This window comes from Rutilus rutilus, assembly GCF_951802725.1.
Source record: "Rutilus rutilus genome assembly, chromosome: 16".
NCBI classification, from domain to species: Eukaryota; Metazoa; Chordata; class Actinopteri; order Cypriniformes; family Leuciscidae; genus Rutilus; species Rutilus rutilus.
This window is the reverse complement of record NC_140224.1, coordinates 4,842,148-4,866,708: the sequence shown is the minus strand read 5'-3', so window position 1 is coordinate 4,866,708 and position 24,561 is coordinate 4,842,148. Positions and strand designations below refer to the sequence as shown.

Genomic DNA, 24,561 nt, shown 5'->3' with positions numbered 1-24,561 from the left:
TTATACTTTCGCCTGGCTCCACAGCGCTAGTCTCCGCAGACTGCGCGCGCACCTCCCCAAACGGACGAGGCGTTTACACTCGACGCGCTCGCCGTTGTACTATTCTTTGAAACGATGGTTAGGCCAGGGTTAGGCCCGGCAGGTGTGCACGGGGTTTAGTAATGAAAGGCTTTCAATGACCAAAAAAAAAAAAATTCAGACTGACAAAATAATAAAAATGACATTCTTCTTCTTTTAAATAATAATAATAATAATACAAATAATAATAACGACATTCTTCTTCTAAATAACAATAAACGTCATTAATAATAAAAATCTAGAAATCAATTTTGTTTCTTTCCACTTCCCTGGTTTCGCTTTCTCTTTCTCAAAGAACTTTCTCTTCTTTGCCGTCTTCCGTGTGTCCATGGCGTAAAATGAGGGCGTGGGGGGAGCGGAGACTTGAATATATAGGGGCGTGTTATTCTAATGACGCTCGTTTTCAGCCGCGGCATTTATCAAGGGCAGGTATTGCGTACACCTGGATTTCAAAGGTACGCACAGCTTCATAAATCAGGCGATGAGAGGAGTGTAAGCATAATCTTACGCCAATATATACGCCCGTTTCTACGCAAGAATGATAAATGAGGGCCAATGGTCCGCTTCCCCCACGCCCTCATTTTACGCCATGGACACACGGAAGACGGCAAAGAAGAGAAAGTTCTTTGAGAAAGAAAGCGAAACCAGGGAAGTTCAAAGAAACAAAATTGATTTCTAGATTTTTATTATTAATGACGCTTATTGTTATTTAGAAGAAGAATGTCGTTATTATTATTATTTGTATTATTATTATTATTATTATTATTATTTAAAAGAAGAAGAATGTCATTTTTATTATTTTGCCATCTGAATTATTTTTTTGGTCATTGAAAGCCTTTCATTACTAAACCCAGTCCGTGCACACCTGCCGGGCCTAACCCTGGCCTAACCATCGTTTCAAAGAATAGTACGACGGCGAGCGCGTCGAGTATAAACGCCTCGTCCGTTTGGGGAGGTGCGCGCGCAGTCTGCGGAGACTAGCGCTGCGGAGCCAGGCGAAAGTATAAACAAGGCTTGAAACGTCAGGTAAAGCGCACAGGCTTGCAACTTAAGGAATACATATGCCTACAATTCAAATGCTTTGGTAAAGTCACACAAATTAAACATTGAAGTCCATGTTGCACAAAAATAAACACTGAAGTTTATAATTACTATGTTGTTGTTTTTTTACAGTGGGTCATAATATATCATATCTTTTAGTTTGTCAGTGCGTTTTGTGGTGTTAGGAATTGTTTTTCTGCGCATTCCCGCACTCGAAACGTGCGTACACCACCTCCTGAGCTGGCGTAGGATTTGAGCGTTCCGTACGCCAACGTCCATATTGATAAATCTCAAAGTCACCGTGGTTTTGGGTGTACGCCAGGTGTACGCTGGAAATTTGGTGTACGCACTTTTGATAAATGAGGGCCAATGTGTCTTTTAACATTTATAATCCCTTTTATTAATTCAGAGTAGTTTTACAGAGCATTTCTCTTGGCTTTTTATGTTCTTTAGGCATTTGCATGTGTGGAATAGTTACAATATGTACTTTATCTGTAACTGATCTCATCAGTGTTCTGAACTACTTACTGCCAGCTTTGAAGACCGTGGATCTTGAACCATGTGAAGTCCGAGAGACATGTTGACAGCTTCCGAGGGCACTTGATTAACATACAGACAGTTTGTTAATTTTCATTAAAGAACCTTTAAATGGAATATGTTACACTTTGGTGTCCCCAAAAAAAAAACATTTGAAATGCATGCATTGAAGTTCAAATCTTGTTTTTTGTTTTGTTTTTTTAACACTTTACGATTAGGTTTTGTTTGTTAACATTAGTTAACTACATTAGGTAACATGAACTAACAATGAACAATACCTCTACAGCATTTATTAATCTTAGTTAATGTTAATTTCAAAATTTCAAAACTATACTATACTATACTATAATGTATTTACTAATAAATAATTACAATTTAGTTTTCTTTAATGTATAGTAAACCTCTAATTTATCAATATCTACAATCACATCTAGCCCCATACTGGTTAGCAGAAGCGCAATTTAATCGCTTTGAATTTAGAATGTTTATTTAATGATAATCGCTAGAAAATACAAATCTGAGTTTTAAATTGCATGTCCTAAATTTTGGTTACAATGTAATAGGAAATAAAACAGCTGATATAATATTTACTATAACCTTCTAAGGTTGATAATTTTCTGAAAGTAAAGCACCAATGTTTATTTGTTGAAAAAGAGAACAACGCTCATAATACAGTATTACCCTAGACCCTGCTGTAGTATATACCCTACTGGAAAGTAGCAAATTATATTTCAATTAGTACTGTAGAACAAAACCCCAAATACCATCAATCATCAATGATGAGCAGGTTCCTTGTGTGACAGCACAGTTGTAAATCAATCCTCTTCGATCTCGATTGATTTGAATTAAAGGGTCACTCACGATCAGACTATAAGAAAACAAAAGGTAAGAATGTGTTATAATCAACGTTCGGTCATCAGCGTACACTAACGTGACGTAGTTCCTATACATGGATTTCTCGGCGACGTCATCACTGCTTGCGCACGCAACCAGGAGGCAGAAAGACCTGCGGTCTTCGTACCGGAGTAAAGGGTTTAGGCTAGTAGTATAGTGGTGGTGTTGTCGCTAAGTCAAAATGCCAAGGAGTTGTTGCGTAATTTATTTACATGCAGGCCTATCTGTTGTGTTTTATCTGCTCATTTAAATTATACATGTTGCAAGTAATTCCAAATCTAGGCGAATGGAAGAGTGGGACAGAAGGAGGAAGTTGTATGTTATATTCTTTCTATTCATAATTTGACGAGCTGCACATGACCACATAGCACGTAGTTGTATGCATCAAGGGATTTGTACGCTCTAATCATTTCTCTTGTATACACACTTGGTGTCTGAATAAGATAATTATATATATCAGGCCATACAATTTCTGGCCAGTTCTTGTCATCCACAATCCAAAGATCGTCATGTATTGCGTAGGGATCCGGCAAGATCTCACCATTGCTGAGAGTAAGTTTTTTAATATAATCGCCACGGTCGGAGGTACTAAGGCTTCCCACATAATCCATCGTCAAATCTTTGATTTACAGTAAAGTAACGTTATATGTGTGCAGTCATGAAATGTTGCAGGTCGTAAAGTAACGTAAACAAGGTTAACTTATATAAAAGCAAATTCGGGCTCTATAGATGCTGCACTGCTAACATTGGCTATTACATTACTAACTTAGTCTAACACGATAATTCATACATGCATCACAGTATGTCCGGATTTTGATTCGTAAACAGTTAGACGTTTTACATAATGTTATATTAATATGAAACACAAACAAACAGATCCAACTCTGAAATTGCCGTTTATTATTGAGTCAACAAGAAATTACAAACAATGCGAAATCTACGTTAATTACAAAGTTCTTTTACAGAACTCGGCATAACAGATAGCGGTTTTCTGCCTCCTGGATTTTGTATACAAGAAACCCGTGTATAGTGCTGGCCTGGTTTAGACCCTACTCTGAAGTAGGAGCTAAATTAGTTCCTCCAAATGGAGTTCCTAGAACTAAAGTCGTTCCTAGTCGGCGTGTTCGCACCGCAGGAACATACGGGTACTTTAGGTTTAGTCAATAGTTCTAGGAACTGTGAAAAGGTTCCTCCGGTCGGAAAGCGGCTAATTTTGTAAAGAACTAAGTTCCCATAAAGGGAATGTACATGTATAGGCCTACTAAAGTCAACCTCGAATTTAGGTTAGATTGGCAATTAGTTATAGGTCAATTATATAATAGTTTAGCAATACATTTGATTGTTCTATTTAACTCTACTTATATTTTTTTACCCGTTCATATTAGGAAGCTATGTTGCTCAGAGGTCCTCACACCTTGTTTAACGTGGATCTCACGATCACAAACTCGCCAGCTTCGGTCACCAAACAGAGGTAATTGCTTTATGCCTGAGATCGGTCACATTCACGCTTACACAATCAAAGATACTTTGGTATAGCATACACTTGAATTTAACGTAACGTTTACTACAGTAGAGGGATGGCCACTACTACAGATATAAGTCGACCAACATTACTTCTCTCATAATAGCTTTGGATTGGCCATGCCGTGGTTTCCCACGTACACTTATCTAAAGTAACATTAAATTAAAACAGAGATAAGACAAACCCAGATTTAGGTTGGTCAAGCAGCACTTTTGCTGCCCTAAATGGAAATTCACTTTTTGTCTTTGCAAAACATGTACACTTGAATTAGTGCCAAATATTAGTCGTCACTAATCTGACACAAAACTTAATCTAATTGGCAAAACTATTTCAGAGTCAGTCGGAATAAAATATAAAGATAATAAATACGAAACATCAAATGCTCTGGAATAAAGAGAGAAGATGCGAACCTGACATTATAAAATACATGATGGAGTCAGGGCTGTAGATGGAGGATTCGGGGCCCCCTGAAAAAAATATTAATGTGGGCCCCCACCACCCTCCACCAATATCAGATACTGTACAATAGATGAGCATGGAGGCCCACATATAACAGAAGAAGGTGATGTTGTTGTAACCTTTATTTTAAAAGTTAAATGTATATAAAAATTACAACTAATAAAAAGAAATTGTTAAATAATAAAAAAACCAATTTTTAAAAAGTAACAGCAAAATAATGTTTTTTTCCCCCCGATAAAAATTCATAAATCAAAAAGTAAACATTTATAAATTGACAAGAATGCAGTCAAATTGTTAAAATAAAGTAATTTATTGTCTTATTTTTTAATAAAGATAATATTATTATAGCGGCTACTCAATAAAATAATCAAACCGCTGAGAGACTAAAACAGGGACTTTATGCACTTGTGACGCATAAAACATTGTTGAAGAATAAACTTTTACTAGCTTTTCTTTATTGCACAGATCGATGTTTCTTGATGGTACAAAGTTTTTAGTGGTCAACAAAGAATACATCGTCCCTGCTCACCCCCTCCTCCTATCTCAATCAGTGAACAGGTGACTCATATTCACATTCCTACGAAATCCCGTTAAATTATTAAATATTAAATAAAGCTAAAATGTATTCATTCAAGTGCAGTGTGTATTCGTGTTTTATTGATGTAATACATCATCAGCCGGCAGGTCAGGTGCATAATGCAATGCGTCGTGACTCGTGTCAATTTTTTAACTCTATTTACAATAGTGTAAAAAGACAGGAATTTTGACCACGTAATCATTCGGTGGATTGTGGAGCGCACCGATAATGAAGAGTGACGGGACCCGGCAGGCTAAAGACGGTAGTTTTCTTATTCCCAGCGAAATAACAATACAACCTGTCTTTAAGAACGTCTTGATCGACTGGGATACAACAACTCTCCTGGCCTCCCTCTCCTTCTTTTCATGGCGTTTCTGGTACCCTGATTTATGTTTTCTTTTCCCCGACATGTTTCAGTCAGTCTCCTGCTCTTCCACCAAGTTCGTCGTTAACTTCAGGCACTGCTGCCTCAACTCTGATTGGTTCTGTTCACGAGCTGGGGTGGGACTTACAATTTTATTGGGTCCTTCTGATGTTTGTCACTGACTGAATAATTAATAAATACTTTAGATCGGACTAAACCATTTTTAGGGAGGTAAGAGAAGCAGATATTTGGAAAAAATATTTAACCCAATTGCATGTTTTTGTGGTTTTCATTTAAATCTTAGGCATACAACTAATATAAATATCTGGGCAGCGAGGGCACCTATAATTGTCACCACCTTTCACCCCACTAGCGACGGCCCTGTGCGGAGTGCCTGCATACACACCGCATCACGGGCTAATTTGAGCTACAAATCGCGCCACAAGCCTTCTTCAGCATCTCCCTAAATACTCAGACCAAGGCAGAAACCTCTTTTCAAATATAAACGAGTTCACAGTGGGAATTTGCATTAATCACTGTCCCAGACTTTCTGGGGACAGGGATTGATTTACATGGGGCACACCCACAGCAGTTAACAAGATATCTCTAAACTATCCACACCTTATTACCTTTTTGGTTTACTTCTGTGTGAATAAGACCTTTTGTACCAGTCGCACTGAGACATTTCAAATGATACCAAACAAGTATAATTGTAACGATAACCAGCTGGAGTGCCCTCAAGAGCCACCAGAGGGCGCTCCACAATAGACTAGGATCACTTCCTCACAGACTACATTTCCCATCCTGCATCTACCTGGACTGATTACGTCATACACCTGCACCGCATTATTCACCTGCACTGTTCCTGATTACAGTCACACCTGATCCTCATTCTATGGTCTATTTATGTCTCACACATTCTCACCCTCACTGCGAAGTCTTGTTTTACTGTTGTGAACTTTACTGAGCATTTATTCCCGTGGACTGTCTGTGTGTTTTTGACCTTGCCTGTTTCTGGATTTCTCCCTGTCTGCTGCCTGCCTGCGTTACCACTGCCTTGATCTCTGTCTCTGATTGTTTGCTGCCTGCCTTGACCTTTTGCCTGGTATTACTACGATTTAGCCCTGTCTTCACTGCTGTATCTGCTGGTAGTGGTGGCAAAATGAGGCTTCCTGAACCACTGAGACCTCGCAGTCCATTGCTTCAGCCAAAGGTTCATTACTCGAAGCTTCATTCAGCATTGCTCACTAGTGACACCTAGCTACTGTGCAAAGAAATAGCAGACACATTCATTCATTCTGAACCAGTGTTCAGAGCCACGCCCCCCCTCCCTCCCTCCCTCCCCAATTTTATTAATTAATTTTTTTTTAATAAAAAAATGTATATTTTATAAAATACTTTTAGAAATAAAAATATTTATTTATTTATTTTGTAGGCTACTCACTGTTGATGTTTGTAACCTTTCATTTGCAATAATAAAAAGACATGATCAGACATTTGTCCATTACTGTGTATAATATAAAATATGTATCTTTCTCTGTCTGAATTTACTTGTGCAGAGTCACACACACAGTTCATTAATTATTCATACATTTTTTGGACAGTATGAACAACAACAGTGACACTGTGTTGAGTGCAGTGCTTATGTTAGAGGGAGTGTAATAAAGTAAATTTATTCATTTAGCAGATTATAGATAACAGATTAAAGTAAACTGCAACAGAATAGTCCGGAAGGAAGGATTACAATAGATTGTTTTATTGAGAAACAGAATTATTTCAAGTGTGTTGGGGTTTAGACGATTCCTCTTCTTGGACAAAATCTCTCTAGCCTTGGAAAATATCCTTTCACAAGGAACAGGGGATGCAGGGGAACGTAAAAATGGCAGTGGTACAAATGAGGACACTGATGCTTCTGTTGAGCCCAGACAGGGGAGGATTCCCTCTTTCTTACTGGCTCCATTACCAGGAAAAAGAAGAGTCACAAAAAGCAAACACATCCAAAAAGGCAATCCAAATCAAAAAGCAGTCCAGTCCAGATCCAAAAATCCAGAGCAATCCAAATAATCTTATCTAATTAATATAACAAGACTATAATATAGCTAGGCCTACTATAATAATAATATACTATAACTATTCTAACCTGATAATGTAATAATATACAGCCCTCACATATGACACAACAGTTATCATCTAACTCTCTGACTCTCTGACACTACTACAACTTCTTCTACTACTCCTGACAACACCCACAAGGTGGCGTGAGTTTCGAACCGCCTTTTATCCGGAAGCGACACTCAGACCGAACCGATGACGTATCCACACAAACCGAGGCCTCGTTTGTCATTAGTCACGTGATTTTCACGTTAACAACACAAGCCTCGAATCGCGGCTTCATCTGGCACGCCCACTTTTTCTCGACACACGCTCCGACGCCTCGGTTCAAATGTCCCATCACTATCTGCTGGTTCTGACCATTGCCTGTTTGATTACTCTTATTAATAAATCACGCTGCGAATGGATCCCCCAGACTCTGATGCTTCATAACAGAAGACTTCGCCATACCAAGATCCAGCAGCGATGACCACCATGAATCCAGCAGCAAAGATTATGTGTCTCCGTCAGGGAGACCGGCCCATAGAGGAGTACGTGAGAGACTTTATTGAGCTGGCACCTTTGGCATTATTTGATGAAGTATGCCTAATGATATTTTTCCGTGGAGGACTATCCGAGCTGATCAGCTCCCTTATGCCACTTCATCACCCTGGCTGGAATCTTCAAAAGTATATCATCCAGGCTCTTTTGCTGGCTGAGTCACTTCACGCCAGTCCAGCCAAGCCCGCACTTCACGCCAAATCTGCCGAAGCCAAGGCAGTATGCGTCATGCCCGCCGCCCCTGAGACTGAGAGCGTCATGCCCGCCGCGCCTGAGACAGCAAGCGACATGCCCGCCAAGCTAGAGCCTTCACCGCTGGTCTCGTCCAGCCCAGAGCCCTCTTCACCGCTGGTCCTGCCCAGTCCAGAGCCCTCTTCATCGCTGGTCCTGCCCAGCTCAGAGCCCTCTTCATCGCTGGTCCTGCCCAGCTCAGAGCCCTCTTCACCGCTGGTCCTACCCAGCTCAAAGCCCTCGCTGCTGCTGGTCCCGTCAAGCTCAGAGCGCGCTGATCCTGATCCAGAGACTGAGCTTCACGTCACTTCTGCCGATCCAGAGACTGAGCTTCACGTCACTTCTGCCGATCCAGAGACTGAGCTTCACGTCACTTCTGCCGATCCAGAGTCTGAGCTTCACGTCACTTCTGCCGATCCAGAGACTGAGCTTCACGTCACTTCTGCCGATCCAGAGACTGAGTTTCACGTCACGTCCGCCCGTCAAGAGTCTCGTCCCGCCGAGACTGAATCTGTTCCTGAGCCTGGATCTGATCCTGATACTGTGCCTGAATCTGTTCCTCTTCCTCTTTCTGCGCCTGTGTCTTCGGACAAGATGGCCGACTCCACACCTGTGTCTTCGGACAAGATGGCCGACTCCACGCCTGGGTCTCAGGACAAGATGGCCACCACCGAGCCAGCGTCTCAGGACAAGATGGTCGCCGCTGAGCCGGTGTCTGTTCCTGAACCGGTGTCTGTTCCTGAACCGGTGTCTGTTCCTGAACCGGTGTCTGTTCCTGTGCCATGGCCGCCTGAAGGGTCGTCTCCTCCCTGGCCGCCTGAAGGGTCGTCTCCTCCCTGGTCGCCTGAAGGGTCGTCTCCTCCCTGGTCGTCTCCTCCCTGGCCGCCTGAAGGGTCGTCTCCTCCCTGGCCGCCTGAAGGGTCGTCTCCTCCCTGGCCGCCTGAAGGGTCGTCTCCTCCCTGGCCGCCTGAAGGGTCGTCTCCTCCCTGGCCTCCTGAACCGTCTGCTCCTCCCTGGCCCCCTGAAGGGTCGTCTCCTCCCTGGCCCCCTGAAGGGTCGTCTCCTCCCTGGCCCCCTGAAGGGTCGTCTCCTCCCTGGCCCCCTGAAGGGTCGTCTCCTCCCTGGCCCCCTGAAGGGTCGTCTCCGCCCTGGCCGCCTGCACTGCCTGATCCGCCCTGGTCGCCTGCACAGCCTGATCCGCCCTGGTTGCCTCCCGTCTTTCCGCAGTCTCCAGGTCCTCTTCCACTTCATGGGCCTGGCCCTCCATCCCGCCCCCGGATCCGCCTCCGGGCCACCTCCCACCTGGACAGTTTTGGAGCGTCTGGAAGCCGCTCTTTGGGGAGGGGCTATGTAACGATAACCAGCTGGAGTGCCCTCAAGAGCCACCAGAGGGCGCTCCACAATAGACTAGGATCACTTCCTCACAGACTACATTTCCCATCCTGCATCTACCTGGACTGATTACGTCATACACCTGCACCGCATTATTCACCTGCACTGTTCCTGATTACAGTCACACCTGATCCTCATTCTATGGTCTATTTATGTCTCACACATTCTCACCCTCACTGCAAAGTCTTGTTTTACTGTTGTGAACTTTACTGAGCATTTATTCCCGTGGACTGTCTGTGTGTTTTTGACCTTGCCTGTTTCTGGATTTCTCCCTGTCTGCTGCCTGCCTGCGTTACCACTGCCTTGATCTCTGTCTCTGATTGTTTGCTGCCTGCCTTGACCTTTTGCCTGGTATTACTACGATTTAGCCCTGTCTTCACTGCTGTATCTGCTGGTTCTGACCATTGCCTGTTTGATTACTCTTATTAATAAATCACGCTGCGAATGGATCCCCCAGACTCTGATGCTTCATAACAATAATGCTGTAGATAATTGTTTATATTAAACCATATAGATTTTTGGGTGAATTCAGGAAGGGATGGGTGAAGGGAATGATGTGTAAATTGGGAGGTGATCAACTGAAGTGTGATCGTGTCTCGAATGGGGATGGTAATATAGCAAGAGAGTTCAAATGTTAATTTCCTTTGTTTTCCCTTCCTACGTCAGAAGGGGAGCGGAATTTGATCGGCTTATTTTGACATGATTATGACATGCTTACAGAGAAAGGCTTACCAAAACAATGTTACTGGGTTGTCACTTTTCACGTTTTTTGGGTTGGTAGATGCACCGGGACCCGATTATAGCACTTAAATATTGAAAAAGTCAGATTTTCATGATATGTCCCCTTTAATATACAAAAATAGTACAATTAAGGTTTGATAGCCAGATACAGCTATTCAAAAAATGCCAGGAAGGACAAAGAAACAGCTACAAGTGAATGTTTTTGAATACTGAACAGACTTAGGCTCCAAAGTACCGAAGGGGTGATTCTGGAATCCAATTCATATCAATGAATTCAATGTATATCTAATGAGTTAGATCGTATTTCTAATGATTATAATCAAGGTATTAATCAATATTTTTCCTTCTAAATATCACATGAGTTGAATGACTTCTCTAGGCTTATGAGATTTTACTTTGTTATAGAAGTTACCAGTGTGAGTACTGAAATGTTCTTTTCATGTATTCTCTAATGTCTGTATTAAATATCTGAGAGGTGACTGAGGGTCTGTCCCATGCTAGGAATACAGTAACAGTGCTTGCTCATTTACCCTCGTTTTGTTTAAGAAAGGTCTTCAACATGCTAAAATATATATCTGTTCTTCTAACTCACCATGATGACTATAGGTCACAAGGGTCATAGGAACCAATAGTTTAAGTGACCATTTCTAAGTTAAAGCATTTACTTTACTGTACAGTGTTCTCTGACTAAGAGAAAGAATATGTTATCTGGATGTTTTGGAAAGAGTCGCCTGTTTACTCACAATAAAAACAAAGTGTTGTGCTTTTTGCCAAATAAAGAAAAAAAAACATGATGCGAGTTCTGCCTTCTCTCTGTCAGTGAAGTCCATTCTGAAACACGTCCGAAAATGAACTGTAACTCAGCGAATACTCAGTCACACAGGCATACAGGCACACAGGCATAAAGCTTGAATTATCTTCTTTTAAATGAAGTAATTTATATAAAAAACAAATATTCTCAGTTTATGTAATCTGTATGAAAAGAGAGAGATGTTCAGCTCATTATCGCTAATTAAGTGCTAACGTGAACATGCTATTCAAACGCAAATGATCTGAGGCATTCCATGTGTAACAGGTACAGAAAGTGTACTGTTAAATGTATGTATAGTTTATTAGAATTCTCACAAAATTGTTCGTTTACATGTACCTGATATGTCTGCCTAAGTGAAATGAGTCCCTTTCCCTTTAATTAATTGTGATGACGTCATGAGTCAGTATATCTTCCTGTTCTGTCCCCTCCTCTTCCTCTTTGCATTGGTGACGCACTGAAGAGGTGAGGTTATTTTGGGCTCCTGTTAATCTAAATTAATCTTTATTTTAATCATTGCTTTTATGTCTATATTTTCACTCTAATTTATGTATATAATATTATTTTACCTATCTGAGTGGTTATTTTTGTCATTTCACCCTCGATTGAGATATATTTTTTGCATCTGAGCCTAAGTGTGAAACGAGAGCACATGTGACAAGTGTACATCACATTTGTTTTATAGAGTTAACGAGGGCGACATTCACTAAGAGGCTGATTACATTTGTTTGTATATCAGGTATGTTTATTGTTATGTGATTTATCTCTCTTTGCATTGGTGACGCACTGAAGAGAGTTAACGAGGGCGACATTCACTAAGAGGCTGATTACATTTGTTTGTATATCAGGAATAAAAGATCGGTGAAACTGCGAATGGTGTCTTGTCCTTCTCATATCAACCAAAACACAACGCAGACAACAGACCAGTTACACATGCAAACGTGTCAACGCCCACATCAGCTCGATAAAACACATCAAGTTTAATCAGACTCGTTTACTACAGGTCGTCTTGCGACACTGAGGAATAATACTATCGTAATAATAATCCTGGAAAATTTACCTCAGAAGTGCTGGTTTAGTTTCACTTTGAGGAGCAACGGATCCATCTGAGGATTGTGAATAGTAAGTTCTTTATTCTTAAAGTGCTTTTTTTCTAATCACGATATGCAATAGTGTCTGTAAACCGCAAAAAGACTGTTCAAATATGAATCGCGTGTCAGTGTGTGAATGAATGAACTACACAGATGGCGCTGTTGTTTACTACAGAACAGCTTGCATCTGTGCTGTTTAGCTTTTACCAAACTATATTGCTATAGGTGTCACGGGTGAACTCAGGTTGACAAGAATATCTGTCACGGGTGAACTCAGGTTGACACCCTTCAGGCGGCCAGGGAGAAGACGACCCTTCAGGCAGCCAGGGAGGAGACGACCCTTCAGGCGGCCATGGCACAGGAACAGACACAGGCTCAGAAACAGGAACAGACGCCGGCTCAGGAACAGGACCAGACGCCGGCTCAGGAAAAGGATCGGACACCGGCTCAGGAACAGGACCGGACGCTGGCTCAGGCACAGGAACGGACGCCGGCTCAGGCACAGGAACGGACGCCGGCTCAGGCACAGGAACGGACACCGGCTCAGGAACAGGAACAGGAACAGACACCATGGCAACGGCCATCTCTGCTGAGGGCTAAGGTTCAGGCGTGTCGGCGGCCATCTCTGCTGAGGGCTCAGGTTCAGGTGTGTCGGCGGCCATCTCTGCTGAGGGCTCAGGTTCAGGCGTGTCGGCGGCCATCTCTGCTGAGGGCTCAGGTTCAGGTGTGTCGGCGGCCAGCTCTGCTGAGGGCTCAGGTTCAGGCGTGTCGGCGGCCATCTCTGCTGAGGGCTCAGGTTCAGTCGTGTCGGCGGCCATCTCTGCTGAGGGCTCAGGTTCAGGTGTGTCGGCGGCCATCTCTGCTGAGGGCTCAAGTTCAGGCGTGGCGACGGCCATCTCTGCTGAGGGCTCAGGTTCAGGCGTGGCGACGGCCATCTCTGCTGAGGGCTCAGGTTCAGGCGTGTCGGCGGCCATCTCTGCTGAGGGCTCAGGTTCAGGCGTGGCGGCGGCAATCTTGTCCGAAGACACTGGCTCGGCGACGGCCATCTTGTCCGGAGACACTGGCTCGGCGGCGGCCATCTTGTCCGGAGACACTGGCTCGGCGGCGGCCATCTTGTCCGGAAACACTGGCTTGGCGGCAGACGTGGCATGAAGAGACTCAGACTTGGCAGGCATGACGTGAAGAGACTCAGACTTGGCAGGCATGACGTGAACAGACTGAGACTTGGCAGGCATGACGTGAACAGACTCAGACTTGGTAGGCATGACGTGAAGAGACTCAGACTTGGCAGGCATGACGTGAAGAGACTCAGACATGGCAGACGTGACGTGAACAGTCTCTGGATCGGCAGGCGTGACGTGAACAGTCTCTGGATCGGCAGGCGTGATGTGAAGAGACTCAGACTTGGCAGGCGTGACGTGAAGAGACTCTGGATCGGCAGACGTGACATGAAGAGTCTCTGGATCGGCAGATATGACCAGTCTCTGGATCGGCAGACGTGACGTGAACAGTCTCTGGATCGGCAGACGTGACGTGAACAGGCTCTGGATCGGCAGACGTGACGTGAACAGGCTCTGGATCGGCAGACGTGACGTGAAGCGGCTCTGGCTCGACAGGCATGACGTGAAGAGACTCAGACATGGCAGACGTGACGTGAAGCGGCTCTGGCTCGGCAGACGTGACGTGAAGAGACTCAGACTTGGCAGGCGTGACGTGAAGAGACTCTGGATCGGCAGACGTGACGTGAAGCTCTGGCTCGGCAGGACTGACGTGAAGCTCTGGCTCAGAAACTGCAGCCGACACCGGCTCTGGGACAGGAACAGACATAAAAACTGACACCGGTTCAGGGACAAAGACAGAAACAGTAACAGAAACTGACACCGGCTCAGGGAATGACACTGGCTCTGGAACAGGAACTGACATCGGCTCAGCGACAGGAACAGACTTCGATTCAGCGACTAGAACAGGGACTGACAGCGACTAGATTCAGCGACTAGAACAGGCTCAGCGACAGGGACTTGGACTGACACCGGCTCAGCGACGGGAACTTGGACTGACACCGGCTCAGCGACAGGACCAGGGCTGGAGAGACCTACGGCCAAGGCGATACGGGACTGGTGGGTCCAGTGGTGAGGGCGGTTCGGAATTGGTGATAACCAGCGGCGAGGGCGGCGAGGGACTGGCTGGAACCAAAGGCGAAGGCGTCTCGGGACTGGAGGATCTTTCGGCGAAGACGGCTCTGTGAATATGCAATTAACAGTCTCTGGCTCTGAGGGCCTAACGTTCACAGTCTCTGATTCTAAGGGCACCACGTGAAGTGCGGGCTCGGTTGGCTTGGCATGAAGCATAGGCTCGGCTGGACTGATGTGAAGTGCAGGTGCGGCTGAGCTGACGCCAAGTCAAGTCAAGTCAAGTATATTTGTATAGCGCTTTTCACAATACAGATTGTATCAAAGCAGCTTCACAGTATTAAATTAAAATAATACAACAAGGTTTGTTTCTAGTGGAATTTATTGATTGATAAAATCAAATTAAATATCCCCAGAATATCCCCAACTGAGCAAGCCAAAGGCAACAGTGGCAAGGAACCGAAAAACTCCATCAAGTGACCTAATGGTGTCCTAAAACTCCATCAGGTGACCCAATGGAGAAAAAAAAAGATTAAAAATATTATATGAATGCCTGGCTGAAGAGATGCGACTTTAATCTAGTTTTAAACTGGGAGAGGAAGGCTATTCCACTATCAGGAAGGCTATTCCAGAGTTTTGGAGCTAAATGTGAAAATGCTCTCCCCTAAATGTGAAAATGCTCTCCCAAGTGTAGGTTTCACAGAAACGGATTTGTTGAGTGGAGTTCGGCAAGGGAAGGAATTCTTCAAGGCTCTTCTGCAGGACATGATAGGTGGATCTACTAATTTGGAAACCAGGTCAGTACTGTTAGAAATCATCTTACGTGCTTTGGGTATTGCAGGCATTTAGAACTGTCAAGAGGTTCAGGCTCGGGTGAACTGAAGTGAAACTCAGGGTCGGAGGAAACCGCTTAGTGTGGAATGAAACTATCCAGATCGCTTCTCTCCAGTCCAGACCTGAGAGATCGGGGAGCGGTCGTGGGTCGACATGTTTAGCCCCAATCATATAGCAAGCCTTTATGATTTCATCACCTAGGTTGCAGTTCACGGCAAGGTGACTAAACTTGAAGCTATAATCAAATAGATCGTGGCTATCCTGAGCCACCGCCGCGATCCTACCAGCGAGCTCCCAACTCATTTTTATGTGGTCGGTCGTTCTGTCACGGGTGAACTCAGGTTGACAAGAATATCTGTCACGGGTGAACTCAGGTTGACAAGGATACAGTAGGCAGAAGACTCCGTTGTGTGAGTTTATTAACCAATATAACTCAGACAGATACAAGAAGACTAGGAACACGCTCAAAAACAGACTAGATATAAACAACGACCGACAAGGACAGGTAAAACAGAAGGAGACTAAATACAAACGCTAATGGACAGAACCAGGTGACACAGATGAACTAATAAACAGGACACAGGTGATTAAACTGAACTGATGACGGTTGACATGGTAACAGGTGATTAAACTGAACTGATGATGGTTGACATGGTAACAGGTGATTAAACTGAACTGATGACGGTTGACATGGTAACAAATGAATGACACAGGTGATTAAACTGAACTGATTACGGTTGACATGGTGACAAATAAAAACAAGACAATGAACAAGACAGATGAACATAACGTGACAATAGGCTACTGAGATGAGTAAAAATCGACTGAAATACGCTGAAATAAAATGTCTTAGTATAAGCAACGTATTAAACTGCAAATTAACATTTATATGCTAATATATCATAAAAATTATATGTTACAGACGAAATATGAATGTTTAGACAAGATTTCGTTGATTAGTTCTGGATAGATTATAAAGTTTTACTGTAAAAAAGACTACTGTCTCATCAAATAAGCTTTTGCTCGACAATTTCTGCTCATATGTTAAATATATAGTAGGTGATGTTTTGTCAAAAATAAAGTAGGTATATTGAATTATCTAATAAGATGTTGTTATAGTGTCTGTTCCAATATTCAAACTACTGAATCCTTAACTTTTAAATACGTATGATAAAATGTATACTTTTTACAAAGAAAGATTACACTTGAAATATTGTTAAAATTGATATTGTTGTTGATTTACATGTGAAAACTTTTTAATAAAATAGCAAAAAATATATTTACAAGGTAGATGTAAGCAACATCTTAAAGGGATAGTTCGCCCAAAAATGAAAATTCTGTCATCATTTACTCACCCTGAAGTTGTTTCGAACCTGTATGAATTTCTTTTTTCTGCTGAACACAAAAGAAGTTATTTTGAAAAATGTCGGTAACCAAACAGTTGATGGACCCCAATGACTTCCATTGTAGGAAAAAAAAAAAAACTATGGAAGTCAATGGGGTCCATCAACTGTTTGGTTTTTCAAAATAACTTATTTTCGTGCCTCAGTCTACACGTCGCCAAGGGTGTCATCCCCTGAAAAAAAATAAAAATGAAAAAACAACTCCGGCAGGATGACACCGCCCGTTTAAGCTGCTGTTTAAGTGGTCGGTGAAACAATCACCCCTGAGATGGGTGACCCAGAGATGGGTGGAGCTGCTCTCTCCCGGTGGAGGGCCAGGAAACAAATCTTTGAGTTTAAATTCTGTTCCACCACTTGTAGGTTACAGTTTGACAAAAGTACAATGTTGTGTTTTACACAAATATACTGTAAGTAGGCTAAACACTTTTTGCAGTTTTAATGATGTCCTGTAAAATGCCGTATGAGTATGTTTTTATGTTTCCACCTATTTTTTACAGTCTATGGTTTCCACTGTTCGATCGCGCCAGTGCCTCTCTCTCTCTGACACACACACACACACACACACACACACACACACACACACACACACATTTCAGCATTGCAATCTTGACATCGCAGCCTGTTCATCTTGCTGCTTTCACACCAAACGCGAATAGAGCGTCAAATTCGCGTCTAGTTCGATGCTTGAACAGTTTGAATCCATTCGCGCGTATAATGATAAAGCGAGCGTTTGAAGCGAAATAGACGCGCGTTCAGAGCTAAGGCGGGGCTACAGATTAGGTGTCCCTAAAGTACCCGCATATGTCTATGCGCGTATCTAACAGTAGTTCCGCATTACATTAATTAATGTGCACGCGAGTTTTATTTATTTTTATACTGTGTATTCTCTGTGTAAATCCATGCACCGAACCGTGACGCACGTACCGAACGCACGTTCAATACGAATACACGTACCGTTCCACCCCTAATAGGTATCGGACCATAGGTATCGGATATTTTTTTTTTCTCTCCTCCGATATCCGATCTAGCGTTCTGGGCCAGTATCGGCATGATACAGATGCCGTGGATCGGATCGGGACATCCCTAGTTCCTTAGGGGGGATGTGTTGTCCCTGTGGACAAGCAGATCATGGTCCCTTAGGTCTGGGAGGAAGTGTTTGAGAGGCTGAAACACCACCATCATTTCTAGCCAATTTATGTGCCCAGAAAGTAGATGGTCCTCCCACAGACCATTCGCCGAGCGACCACTCATGATCGCTCCCCAACCTGTGAGGGAAGCATCCGTCGTTAGTGTAACTCGACAACAAGGAGCCCCCAGCACTGGGCCTTGAGTGGAACCAAAGCTTCTTCCACATGAGTAAGGCACGTAGGCGTGACCTTGATCATGCGAAACGGATTTCCCCTCAGAGAAAACCCCTTTGTTCTGAGCCACCACAGCAGGGGTCTCATGTACTGAAGGCCAAAAATAATTACGTTGGACACAGCTGCCATAAGACCCAACTGTCTCTGAAACTGTTTTACAGTGAGTGACTGACCTAGTTTTAAGCTATTCAAGGCTGAGAGGATTGATACTATACTTGCAGGGGACAGTTGTTCCTGCATCGTTGTCGAATCCCAAACTACACCAAGATAAGTGGTCCTCTGAGATGGAAGGAGCACACTCTTTTTGGCGTTCAACTCTCTTGTGTGGGACAGAAAGACATCTCAATGCCGAACTGCCATTTGCTCGGATTGAGCTAGCCATTAATCAACAAATCGTCAATGTAATTCAACACGCGGATGCCCTGGAGTCTCAGTGTAGCCAGAGCTGCATTTCGTGAAAGTGCGGGGTGATAAACCTAGGTCGAAAGGAAGAACCCAATATTGGTACGCTTCGCCCCCGAAACTGAACCTCAGGAACTTCCTGTGATGAGGATGGATGGCTACATGGAAGTACGCGTCCTTCAAGTCTATCGTGACAAACCAGTCATCGGACTGAATTTGTGACATGATTTGTTTGAGTGTAAGCATCTTGAACTTGAGTTTCTGAACCCTGCGGTTTAGTTGGCGCAGGTCTAGAATAGGACACAACCCTCCATCCTTCTTTGGAACAATGAAGTAACGGCTGTAAAACCCTGACTCCCTGCTGGGAGGAGGAACCCTTTCTACGGCCTCCTTTCGTCGAAGAGTCTAGACTTCTTGCTCCATAACTAGAGCCTGCCCAGGGTCCACCACCGTAGGGAGGACCCCTAGAAGCACGAGTCACAACCTCCATCAGCTCCTCATAAGCAGGGGTATGAGGTGGCGAATCCTCAAAATCCTGAAGCTGACTTCTGCGGATGAAACTGCAAACTATTTTCAGTAAAAATGTTCTTCAATTAATTATAATTCTGACTCTTGTCTTAAATATACTGCAGTTCTAACTACTGGTCTTAATCATATCTGGTCCTTGGGTCTTTAACTGTAAATTCAATTACAGTACCGTGTTATTATAAAGGTTTGATTTTTTGATTTTCACAAGTGTTTTACTCATAATTTGAATTACGAATTGCACTGCATTGTGTTGTTTTATGGGTTCAAGGAAATGTCTGTAAACTTACTGGTAATTTTACTTTGGCATATTTTGGCAAATATAGTAGGTCATCTGAATATTCCATGCTTACAGAAAATGTATATACTTCACAAATAATACTGCAGAAATAGTCGGAATAATGTTATATGATTGTCATTTTTAACACAGTCCACGTATGACTATGTGTGCAGGTTTTATAGATATATTTACAGAACTGTATGCTTCTGGTTCTTTCTCTGTCTACAACCCATTAAAGCATGGCATATCTCAATCTATAATGCCCTAAATACAGTGATTGCCAACAGGGGGTGCTGCATTCAAAGAGACACCATGTGGGACTTTTGGACTGGCCCACTGTTTAGAAGTCACACAAATTGTAAATAAACATTTCAATAACCAGTAAAATTATTCACTATGTGCAATGAAGCACAAAAGCTATAATCTGATTTTTCCATGTAGCATCTATTTCATAATTACCCTGTAAGAGCCACATAGGGACTAGTTCATCTGAAATAATAATTTATTTTAAAAACAGTAGTTTTACTACAAAACTGTAAAAAAACAAAACAAAAAAAAAAACATGCAAATTCATAAGAAATGTATTGGTTTAAAATGCATGATTTAGTAATGTTTAGATCAAGCGGCAACCTCTCCGTCTCTCTCTTGAAACCAACACGGAAGTGAGTTAAACCGCAATTCGTTGACTGGCCGCTTGAGGCTGGTGTCAAAAGTGAGTCAAATCTGTATCTCCCCCATGTTAAAATGGCAAATTTTACAGCAGAAAAAAACGTGTTTACAGCCTGGTGTCTGTATGTGGCTTTGGTCGATACAGCTAATTGTGCCCTTCATGACAACTGTGAGGGGGGTGAATTTTTTTATAACTCATCCGTTTAAATTATATTAAGCCTTAAAATGTCTGCATAATTAAGGGTGTCCACTTTTGAGTGACAGGTGGATTCCCGCTGCTGTGGTCATTAGTCATCATTAGCCGTTTGTCTGCTGTCTGTTAGCCGTCACGTTACCTCAGCTCATTGCCTGACTGTAAAAATAAATCAATCCGGGAGTGACGCGCTGCCAAGATGGCGACGGTCGGCCACGCCCACTTTAGGCTTCAAAAACGGTCTTCAGAAACCTACGGGTGACGTCACGGACACTACGTCCATATTTTTTTACAGTCTATGGTTTAGATATGATAACATTTCAGTATTTTGAGCTTCCAATACGATAACACTACGTCATACCGTAAGCGATTGGATGTAGTTAGTTTGGTTGTGAAGTTAGAGACGTTGTAAGCAACACAGTTTTTTGACCGTGCAAATGTCTATGTATGATTTAGTGTTTCGGAAGTAAACATTTAAAAAGAAGACCATTTGGTTTGCTCGTGTTTCAAATACTGGTTGTAGTTACACTGAAGAATTAGAAGCAACTAGGTGCACAACATACCCCTAAAGGCAAAGTAAAAGCAAAAGCAACTGTGGTTGTTAACAAATGTTGGTAAGCCAGTCTCTTCCTGTCCCAGTGTTCTGCTTGTGGCCATAATAAGCTAATGAACAGAGAGAAGGAGTCTTTATGCTTATAAAAATGTTCTCCATAGTCTTCTCATCATCACAAGTAAGTGCTGATCAACAATGGAGGAGAAACCTATGCAATGTGATGAGTACTGGCTTTCCAAACTATACAGGTTTTTTTGGTTTCATTATCAGTGGTTATGTTGCTCTCACCTTGATGCTTTCTGTATCACCTTATAGCCAAAGGCAACATTTTGGCTCTGTGAAGGTGAAGGTGCAGTAAAGGTTTTCCAGGTAACGGGGTCAATGTTAAAAGCCATCACCGACTGAGATGCTAAAGTGTTCAGAAGTGATAAAAAAGACTGAATTAGTAACTAAAAACTGTAATTTGATATAATTAAAATGTATAAAATTTATATTTTTATTCCTGTTTACTGATTGGTAAATATGCCGTTGCAGCCATGCTAAAATACAATAATGCTATAGTAACAATTTCAGCAGCTGATGGTGATTTCACTGTGTTGTACCAATAGAGGCAATTATGTAATAAGATAACATGTACAAAATATTTTGTAAACGGAAAGAAAAAAGAAAAAAACAGAAAAGAGGAAAGACCTCAACGCTACGTTGTGACTATAGTCACTGTGCCTAACAAAAGCTTAGCTTGTTCGGTTTAATTTGTTTTTTCATACAAATATATAAATATGTGAAAAGCTTGTCATGTGTATTTATTACTTGGTTTTTGCAGTGCTTTTTCTCATAGATGTTTTTTTTTTATCTGTGTGATGTGTGAAAGCAGAAAGCTCATACAAGACAGAATTAGAGGGGCATGAAAAGAAGGAAGTTCACACTTATTGCAAATTATTCTTTCCTTAAAAGGACATTTTACATCTTCATCCATATCATGTCTGGTCATGATATATATTTTCTTTTTAAATCACTTATTCATCTATTATCATTAGTGTGCAACATGATTATTGCAATGCATTTGACAGCTTTAAATATAAAAAAAATTGACTATAAAGAGAATGTAAAGCCAATTTTACCTGGTGAGATCAGGTAACTAGTTAAAATCTTATTGTCACTCACTGCTTTCAGTCGCACAAAAGGGAACAAAAAGGTTTAAGACTTGCAACACAAGAAGGCTTAGGCTACAGAGAGTGGAATTTGGCAGCTATTGAGGTAGCAATGGGGTTTACAAAATAACAAATAAGTAATAAAAGATATAGAAGAAGTAAATATCTTACCACAAAAGATGCATAATCTGATACAGAAGTTCTGATCCATTATAACCTGTCAAGTGTATATGGAGGATGCATGAGGTGGGACAGTCAAGGCAATAAATGAAAGTGAAGATGAGTTATAGATGTAGTTTATAGATATAAAAAGGGGTGGAAGCACGTAACTAAAGAGGAACAACAATGTCATAAAAAGGAAATGAGCACATATTCAAGAAAGATGAAGCTTATGAGAATACATGGTCAGAATACAATTATTAAAAAACTATTAAATGCACAGAATGAGTAATAATAATTTACCTATATTGCAGATTACAGACTCTTTGAATAGTCATTAAAAAGACAATGAAGTATTTGAGAAGAGATGTGGGCTATGTGGTGTAGCCTGGTTGTGGATTTTAAAATAAAATGCTATTAGCTAAAAAATGGCAGTCATGAGTATAATGTACAAATAAATAATTAGACTATTTACATTTACATTTATTCATTTAGCTGACGCTTTTATCCAAAGCGACTTACAATTGCTATATATGTCAGAGGTCGCACACCTCTGGAACAACTAGGGGTTAAGTGTCTTGCTCAGGGACACATTGGTGTCTCATAGTGGATTCGAACCCGGGTCTCTCACACCAAAGGCATGTGTCTTATCCATTGCGCCACCACCACCCCCATTTAAAAATGAAGCGTCCAAACTGCAATATTTAACATATGCTACATAAAAACTGCAATGTGTAAACAATACGATTTTTCCAAAACAAAATTTCAGCACAATCTAAACGCATGCCAGACGTCATTAACCGAACCTCACTGCTATATACTGCGTTTTCCACTCCTTATTTTATATTAAGTGGAGAATTTAACTTACCTCAGTCTTGTGGACTTAAGGCAGTATTAACAAGTGACATGCGAATACGCATTGGCTTCTGTGCGTCAGATGTCATGTCACTTAATGTTAATACTGCTACTGGTTCATTATGTTGGATGAGTACGCTTTACTGGCGAAATCCGTAGGCGGGCCATTCCACCGAATGGGTGACATTTGCTTGTTGTAACTTCAAAATTAAACTTAATTTTTTGAAAAATTTTCAACACTGAATCTAATGCTCAAATATTTATCTATTCAAAATGTGTATTGGTCAATCTCAGGCAACTTTATTTAATTTTTTACAAGGTTTCTAAGCAGAAGATGGACGCATGTTTTCTCAGTCCTGTTAACGAAACTCATGTGCCATTTAAAAAGCATGTTTAAAAGCATGTCAATTAATTCCTTTGTTTTCCCCACAAGAAAGTGTTTATTTTAAAGAAATTGTTGGTTATATGTTCAAATAACAATAAAAAAAAAAATCAATATATATGTATTTTAGTAAACAAGGTGTATTTTAGTAAAAAACACAAAGCCATTTTTCATTTTAATGAAGACCGAAGCCTCAAGTTTATATATTTTTTTATAATTTAATTTATTAAACAATTGTATAAATGATGGACCAAACAAAACTGATAAAAACAGTGGTTTAACTTTATTTTTTTAGAAAATTAATTAATTAATGTAACAGGAATGAACACTTGGTAACAGGAATGAACTAATTCATAACAGGAATGAGGAACAGGAAACAGGAATGAGTGTCCATATGTGTGTGCATTAGAGAGAGTGTACATGACTGTGTGAATAAGATTTCTATGTTGAAGTGATGTACTACATGTTAGTAGTACTTCACAGCAAAGGAGGTGGAAAGAGAAATAAGGAGAGAGAGAAGAAGAGAGAGGGAGGGAGAAAGAGGGAAGGTAAGACAAAAAAGGGAGAAAAAAGGGTTGCGGGTGTGTTTTGCTCCTTCCATTGCAATATGCCATAGGTGAGTGTTTCTGGTACCTGCATAGTATGGGTTTTCTTCGTCTTCTACAAAATATAAGGAAGACAAAGACAAAACGTTCGAGTCACTTTGTGGTGGACTGGGTTCCTGGAAATACGGTGTTCACATCGTAAAACTAATGCTAATGTCTACAATACAAGTAATTGCAACCTTAAAACTCATAATTCAGGTGAATAGTATTATATCAACTAATATTTACAGTATTAAATCAACAAAACAGAGGACTCTACTCACTCCTGTTACTTTAACTCACTCCTGTTATTTTTCATATAAGTAACAGGACTAAATGTAACAGGATTGAGTTTTTAAGCAAAAAGTTATCAAATACATGACATATGGCCACATAGCATACATGCTAATAGCATGAGGACACTGAGCAAATTGTAGTAACTTAACAAAAGTTAATATTTTTAAAATAAACACATAAATTCTAAGAAATAATTTAGCTAACAGGACGGTATGTTGAGATTGACCTTCTCATTCATAGTTACAATTTCATAAAATATACAGAAATTCAAATGAGAGGACTTAGTTATGGCAGAGCCCGTCTACGGAGAGCCTGTCCACTCCCTATTAAGCCCTATTGTACCGAATTTTTGTTGTAGTTCCACCAGAGTTCCACTGGGGGCGCTCGCCATGAGTGC

General features: G+C 41.7%; 1 protein-coding gene across 1 annotated transcript in view; it reads right to left on the bottom strand.

The window, feature by feature from the left end:
* Positions 1 to 22,203, bottom strand: part of LOC311306186 (integrin alpha-X-like) — a 49,593-nt gene extending 27,390 nt beyond the window's left edge. Inside the window, exons 1-4 of the mRNA XM_084434450.1 lie at positions 22,059 to 22,203; positions 21,025 to 21,145; positions 2,421 to 2,524; positions 1,648 to 1,718 (exon numbers count right to left, since the gene is read on the bottom strand). Coding sequence (XP_084290576.1) covers positions 1,648 to 1,718; positions 2,421 to 2,524; positions 21,025 to 21,145; positions 22,059 to 22,098 — 336 coding nt within the window. The 5' untranslated portion in view covers positions 22,099 to 22,203. The remainder of the gene's footprint in view (positions 1 to 1,647; positions 1,719 to 2,420; positions 2,525 to 21,024; positions 21,146 to 22,058) is intronic.
* Between the last annotated feature and the right edge of the window lie 2,358 nt (positions 22,204 to 24,561).